The following is an 8,310-nucleotide window of genomic DNA, read 5'->3' as shown; positions in this document are numbered from 1 at the left end:
GGGGGGGGGGGGGGGGGGGGTGCTGGAATTGAAATCCGCTGATATAGAATATTAGCCTACTACTTGTACTACAGCATATGTACTGTGCACAGTCTGCAGAATTTATATATGCATGGAATACCCAGATTACCTACTACTGTCCATTCACTGAAATACTGTATGTAGCTTTTAACAGAACACATAATGTGAGGGACTGTATCCCACAATGCAATGTGCATTGACTGGGAAGTTTGTCAACCACCGTGTGACTCATTACTTGATTGGACTAACTAAAAATATCTGTACATGAAATCAGATTCTAAATATAAAATAACAATATTTATATCTTGGTCATGTGATAATACTCCAGCAAATACATTTTTGGAATGTTTATAATTGGATTTTGCATACTGTTGGATAAGTTTAGCATTGCTACATTTTAATTTATAGACTTTAGACAAAAATCATACCCAAATTCATATTGTAAGAATGTAATTTAGTTTGTTAGTGATTAACATTTTTTTTTCATAAATTTTTTTTTTAATTTAACTTATTTAGTGCTTTGCAAATTAATTCATAAATGCATGCATTTATTTATTTGGCTTTTTCTGCCTTCATTGCCTTCATTGTTCACTTTACTTACTTTCTGAACTTACGTTAGTTTTAAAATATCATTTAAAATCTAAAATGTGTAATAAAATGAAATTGTGTATAAAAGTGTATATTATAATGGTTTGGTTTTCAGTGGTTTTCTTACCAAGGTGGCAAATGACCAAGTGCCATACACTGCAGCTTTTTCCTTTTAGACACAACTACAATTTGGTGGATTAAATATGATGATGTTTATATGAACTGATTTTGAGCATCATTTTAATTGGCATACTGAAGGAGACAATACCCTTGTGAAAAAGAAGTGTGCTTAATTGTACCAGTAGTGTACTTCCGATCTTAACAATGTATATTAAAAAAAAGTAAAAAAAACCTGTAAGTGCAGATAATGTAATATCAAAGAAATAAAATGCCATTTAAGTATACTTTCAGAGTTCATTTTCATGACTGTTTTGCATTTAAAAAGTGGGTTTCACTTTATTTTGATGGTCCCCTTAACACATTCTTTTGACTATAAGTAACGTTGCACCTACATATCTACTAAGTCTCACTAGAGTTTTAGTAGAGTATTAGTAGACTGGTAGGTTTAGGGTTAGATTAAGCTGACGTACATGCAAAGTTACTTTTACTTATAGTCAGTAGAATATCTATTGGGGAGCAACACAATAAAGAGTTATTAAAGGGATATTAAAGCAGAAAGCAGATATTAAAGGGATAGTTCACCCAAAAATGAAAATTCTGTTATTAATTACTCACCCTCACTAGTGCCATTTTAGAGAGTATCATGACGTATGCACGTGCTTTCCTCTGAACATAAACAAGGCACAGTGCATGTGTGTACAACGTCAGCAGCACCATGCGCATGGGTTGTTTACGTGCAGATCAAAGCGCGTGCATGCACTGTCATACTCTCCAAAACAGCGGTTGAACGTTTGAACCACTGATGTCACATGGACTATTTTGTCAATGTTCTTGGTACCTTTCTGGACCTTGAACGTGGTACTTGTGTTGCTGTCTATGGAGGGTCAGAGAGCTCTCGGATTTCATCAAAAAATATCTTAATTTGTGTACCAGAGATGAATGAAGGTCTTGCGGGTTTGGAACAACATGAGGGTGAGTAATTTCAGAATTTTCATTTTTGGGAGAACTATCCCTTTAAACCTTTCTTAATTTTTATTTATTTTTTTGGTCAAAACCATATGAAACCAACATTAATACAAAGAGTAGAGTTATAAAAACTTGACACAGATTTTTAAAAAGATTTTTCCTTTTCTTTATCTTGGACACTTTTATTTTGACCTCTAGAATTATTCAATACAAAACTGCTGACGTCATATTTTCATCATATAAAGTGATTGTATCTCTTCACAGGACTAGGATTAAAGCGCTTGATTCATATGGATTCATTTTACGATGCCTTTATGACCTTTTAAGTTTTGGTTACTTGGACTTTCAATGGAAAAACTTTTCAGGTTTCATTAAACAGATCTTAATTTGGCTTTTGAAGATTAACTAAGGGTCTTAAGTCTTATGGGTTTGGAACAACATGAGGGTAAATGACTACATTTAAATTTTTGCCTCAACTGTATACATTAATGATAACAAATAAAAAAAGTCAGCCAGCTATTTATCATTAAGTCCATTATTGTGTCTTTAAACTTGAACCACTGATGTCACATGGACTATTTTGTGAATGTTCTTGGTACCTTTCTGGACCTTGAACGTGGTACTTGTGTTGCTGTCTATGGAGGGTCAGAGAGCTCTCGGATTTCATCAAAAAATATCTTAATTTGTGTACCGGAGATGAATGAAGGTCTTGCAGGTTTGGAACAACATGAGGGTGAGTAATTAATGACAGAATTTTCATTTTTGGGTGAACTATCCCTTTAAGCAGACAGGCTAAAAATACTAAAGAGTTAGTTGACATATATGTGCATTGTTACTTATTGTAAAAAGAATGTTCAAAAGGGACCATCAAAATAATGTGATAACAAAAAGTGCACTTTGTAATACTTCAAAGTACATTTTACATATTTTTTTAATCTTTTGTCATGCGTTAAAGAAGTACATATATTTTGATGTGTTGACTAACATTCCGATGCAAATGTAAAATACTTCATTATAATTTTAGCTACATTTAAGAAAATGTTGGTTTAACAATAAATGCTTGTCAGTACATTTGGCAGAGCATATTAACTATAGTTAATTAATTATAGTTTCAGAGACAATAGTAATGAGTAATTATAAAATTATGTAAGTCCTACTTAAGTGATAAAGTTCAGCTAATTGCATTTAATATAAATTTAAACTATACTACAATTTCATTTAATTGCAATTACCCTGCAAGTAAGTGTCTGAAAAAATACAGTATGTTTAGTTCACACTTAATTGTATTTTTTAAAATATATTATTTCCATAAAGTACACATCATTTTCACAAGGGTAGAATTAAACTAATACTTGCATCATGAGCTACATTAAAGATTATGGTGAGAAAATCATAAAGAATAAGTGCTTAGTTACGTGCCAGAACCTCTTTTGGCCAAACATTCTACCAACCACCAATTCTTTATTCAGAACTAAATGTTCTGGCCTGTTTGTGGTTTTAAATACATGTGTCTTTTTAAATGTATGTATCTTTGTAAATTTTTAACAATCTGACACCACTGATTATAACTTAATTGGCTTTTGTAAACATTTGCTTTAAAATTAATTACTTAATAAGACAATGCACACGTGAAGATATCTGGAGACCCAAACAACTGGTGTCAGATTGAATAATTTTGTTCACTGTTTAAAATGTCTTATTGATTTTAATGAATATGAAATGTTGGGAGATGTGACTGGGTGCAGTGACTGTGTCTAAACACAATTAGATTTTTTTCAAGCTCTACTAATGACTTTTGTTCTTTTCAGGGATCCAGTTTCGTCTCCCTACTGCCTGTAGTGTGGATCGAACAGAAACCCCCACGCCAGGTAAAGCCACACATCCCAGTGAAGCCATACCACATGGTGCGTTCATGTTCAGAATCGTCACGCTCATTCAGACCCTCTCAGATTTTCATGTCAGTCCAAACTCATATGACCTTTTCTCGTGAAATACAAATCAAAATGTCAAAGATAGTCTTTTCCACACAGTGAAGATGCATGCTGATCTGAAGTCTGGACTGACAAATCAAAACAAAGCCGAACAAAAACAAAACAAATCAAAATAAAGCAAAGCAAAGCAAAGCAAAGCATAGCAAAACAATGAAATAACAGCAAAACAAACAAAGGCCAGGCAAAACAATGAAACAAAACAAAGCAAAGCAAGGAAAGGCAAGGCAAACAATGAAACAAAATAGAGCACAGTAAGGCAAAACAAGAAAACAAAGCAACAAAACAGTAAAACAAAGTAAGCCAAGGCAAAACAAACAAAACAAAAGCAAGACAAAACAAGGCAAAACAAAACAATGAAAGGCAAAACAATGAAACAAAGTAAATCAAGGCACGGCAAGAAAAAAATGCAACAAAAAAGCGAAGCAAGGCAAGACAAAACAACGAAACAAAAAAAAACAAAACAAAGCAAAGCAAAGCAACAAAACAAGACAAGACAAGACAAGACAACAAATCAAAACAATGCAAGGCAATGAGAAACAACGAAAGAAATCAAAGCAAAGAAAGGCAAGGCAAGGCAAAAAAATCAAAGCAACAAAGCAAAACACGGTAAAGCAAAGCAAGACAAGACAAGGCAAAAAAAATAAATAAATAAATAAACAAAGCAAGACAATACAAAACATCTAACAAAACAAAGCAAGGTGAAACAACAAAACAGTAAAGATAAGGCAAAACAGCAAAACAAAACAAAAAAAAAGCAACAAAACACAGTAAAGCAAAGCAAGCCAAGGCAAAACATCAAAACAAAAAAATCAAAGCAACAAAGCAAAACACGGTAAAGCAAAGCAAGACAAGACAAGGCAAAAAAAATAAATAAATAAATAAACAAAGCAAGACAATACAAAACATCTAACAAAACAAAGCAAGGTGAAACAACAAAACAGTAAAGATAAGGCAAAACAGCAAAACAAAACAAAAAAAAAGCAACAAAACACAGTAAAGCAAAGCAAGCCGAGGCAAAACATCAAAACAAACAAAGCAAAGCAAAACAAAGCAAACAACAACACGTGATATTCAGCTTGTTTTCTAGGGAAATTTTGTCACTAATGCTGATAAGGCTCTGTACACACATTATTAGAATATCTGCTCTTATATCACTGGGCTGCTGTTTTACTGTCTATTATCAGGCACCACATGCACTGAATAGCTGATTTTAGTGGAGACTGAACATCTGTTGTTGATTAAACAGTCACACTGAAAGTTTTATAACTCATTCAAGTTGGCATTAAAATTCAGAACACGCAGCTTAACACATGCACTGATAAACAGTTCAAGATTCAGTTCACAACCTTATGTGCTATGCACAAGTTTAGGTAAAACACCTAACAAATTAACACCGCTATAGCATCAAATATGTTAATTAGTAATTAGTGTGTAATTAGTTAAGTAATGTCATAGTAGGCTGAAATCTCAGGGGACAGCCTTAGACTTTCAGCAACAGAAGTGTTTCTTCCCAGTGTGCAGGTTTGTAATGAAGAATGCACATGCACCTGAGCTAATGTAAATGAATGATTATTTTACAAGACTTCACTCATGTTTCTTCAGATCATGTATGATAAATAGGTGAAAATCAATGAATAAATAGAAGGACTACTGTATATTGTACACATACTGTATGTATTAAATGTATTAAGATGTATATGTGTTCTTTGGAAAGAACAAATTCTAATCTTCACTAGTGATTCATGGTTTTGATCATGCCTACTATCATTGTTTTTGTATTTAGCACCTGCGTGGCATTTGATACCCCCCTGATAACTGTTGCAAGACACCAAATCATTCAGCAGCCCTTTATTGGCACACTGGGCTTTCGGAGAAAAAACTGGGCCATTCAAGATGTGTTTTTACAAGCTAACAAGACACTGCTTTCTCAGAGATATGAGAAAAATAAACCTAAAACACATAAGGATTTTCAAGATTTTGTAGAACTGCTAAATGCACATTTGTAGGCTATACATGCAAATCCATATTTTCACAACCATTTATTGAGGCGAGGACTGAAGATGTGGTCACAATAACCATTGTTTGTCAAATTTTCACAGGCAAAATCCAAATTTCAGCAGGAATCCACATGACTGGGAATTTTGCACAAGGGCAAAATATTTCCCCATGCAGATTTCACAATAGTTGCAAAGTTACTTACGGTTAATAGAATGTCTAAAGTGGACTATCGAAATAAAGTGTTACCAAAGATTAAAATCCGCCACGTTGACCAACAAAAATCTGTTTTGTTTTTTTTTCGCTATATGGGAACCTCACCTTCGTAGATGTAAAATATCTACAAGAAAATGTTAGTTAAAATAATTTTGTGTTTAAAAAAATGTGAAGTGTTCAGGGCGTTGTTTCATTTTTCATAAAACTTTTCTTTTCTTAAAGTGAATCAAATTATCAGATTTATCAGACACTCCTTTATTTGAAATAAAATCTAAATAGAACAGATGTAATTTTTTTACAGTTAATAAATACATATGGCATGATTTATGCTGATAATGTGTTAATTAAATGACAAAATTTATCATATATTATTATTTTAGTATTATTCAGGATCATTTTGTTAAACTGAAGTGCTGTACTTTCCAAACGGAATTGGGATTTTTTTTTTTTTTTTTCTGAACATTCCTCAACCATCTGCCATTGAAGAATAGATCAGACATACAGTATGATGAGTCCTGCAACATAAGTTTTATTCAGATTTGAAAGAATATAGGATGAAAATATATAAAAGATATCGAGATATCAAATAAATCAGCTTCAGTGTTGCTTTGTGTTTCAGTATGGTTGTCTCTGCATATAGCCGCGATAGGAGAAAATATTTTAACATCCGAATTCAGTTTTAAATCTTCCACACTTCCAGAGAGTGGTTGCAGAGATGAGTCATATTCTGTTGCTCTGGGAGTTTTTATATTTAATCACAGCTGATGAAGTGTTCGACATGCTGATGACAGAATGAATTATGACACCGAGCATCAACACTACAGGTCATGAATGGATTATTGTGTTCCTCTCTTATACAACCCTACATTCTATTTTTGGAAGTGTTTTACTCCTCTGTATGAATCACACGTCTCTCTCACCCACATTTTTCCCTTCAGTCTGTGACTCATTCAGCAGTTTTATAATAGTGTGCTATTTGCAGCCCGTGGTTTTGATTGGCACATCATATGTAGACTGTTACATTTAACCACACTGAGGTATTTTGTCATGTTGGCAAATGCAAGCACCCTGCAGGTGCTGCAAAGTAGGTCTGTATTTCCTTCTTTTGTTTTTTATTTTATTTTATTTTTTTATCCTGTTTGAGGTCAGGGCAGCTTGATTTTTCCAAGGCTTCATTGCTTTCAAAGAATCAAGCTGGATTAGCACCAGGTTTGGGTTGCACAAGCCAGAACTGACCGGAGCAGGAGCGCAGCAGCACGTCATCTCAGTGCTGTCAGCTGTAGCAAAATAGACAAACTGACAACTGTTATCAAATTGTATATGGCATTAAACTTGAATGATTCACACTCTCTGCTTCCTGCTTTCCATATATGGGCTGCTCAGTGACTGTGTAAAATGATTGGCAGGTAAAAAGCACCTCACAATCTTCTGATTGGCTAAGGGATGTCAGTCTCAGAGAAATGTGATTATGTTTCTTAGAGATTATGCAGTGAGATCAAAGTAAATTCTAAATATTTAGGAAAATATTCAGGATCTAAAATTAAGAGGTAAATATACAAAAAAGTAAATACTGTAATTGCAAAATATTTCCTTTTAATATACCTGTTTTTTTTTTAAATACATAATAAATTGTATGTATTTATTTTAAATAGATTTTAAATAATGTAATTTATTACTGATTTATTTAAAAAATCTTTGGTAACATTATAATTATCTTTACTGTCACATTTGATCAACTGCATCCTTGCATGATTAAAAAGTATTAATTTCTTTAAAAAAAAAAAAAACTGTTAACACACTATTTTAATCCACTTTAGACATTCTGCTAACTATGATTAACTTATTAAACTAACCATAGCCTTACAGTTTACTAATATTCTAATGAGAGTTAGTTGACAAATAGTTGCAAAGTTACTTACAGTTAGTACAGTGTCTAAAGTGGCCTATCAAAATAAAGTGTAAACAATTTGCTTGCTGAGGGGAAACAGTTGTCTTTTTATGACATTGAATATTTTAAACATATTCAGGAATTTCGTTCATGGAAGATACGGTAGTTGCAAGTAAATGAGAAACATTTGCCAAACTAATACCTTTAATGCACAATGTTTTGCCCCACTCTAAACATCCCTTAAAATTAAATCAGAATGAACTACTCTTTGCCAGATTAAGATAGAGTATGCATCAGATTTAATGTGGATAGTCAAAACATTGGCTTGCAAGACAAACAGTCTTTGTCTAGTGTAGCGAATCAGCTCATGGGGAAATATGAATAATTAATCATAACTAGTTATAATTAATTATGAATATTTAGATCCGCTGTAGATATTCTATGTTCAGTCTATGTTCAGACTCTGGGTCTGAGAATTCCTTTGTGATGGCTTGTTTACCCTGCTCGTGAGCTTCAGGATCAGTT

At 33.1% G+C, this 8,310-nt stretch overlaps 1 protein-coding gene across 1 annotated transcript in view; it reads left to right on the top strand.

Annotated features, from left to right (window-relative positions):
* The window catches only part of LOC107751295 (disks large-associated protein 2-like), a 30,873-nt gene that overhangs the window by 7,434 nt on the left and 15,129 nt on the right, over nt 1-8,310 (top strand). Inside the window, exon 2 of the mRNA XM_016566977.1 lies at nt 3,504-3,563. Coding sequence (XP_016422463.1) covers nt 3,504-3,563 — 60 coding nt within the window. The remainder of the gene's footprint in view (nt 1-3,503; nt 3,564-8,310) is intronic.

The sequence above is a fragment of the Sinocyclocheilus rhinocerous genome, unplaced genomic scaffold (assembly GCF_001515625.1).
Source record: "Sinocyclocheilus rhinocerous isolate Xijiao unplaced genomic scaffold, SAMN03320098_v1.1 scaffold1132, whole genome shotgun sequence".
Taxonomy (NCBI): Eukaryota; Metazoa; Chordata; class Actinopteri; order Cypriniformes; family Cyprinidae; genus Sinocyclocheilus; species Sinocyclocheilus rhinocerous.
The sequence above is the reverse complement of the archived record's forward strand: the minus strand, read 5'-3'. Positions and strand labels throughout refer to the sequence as shown.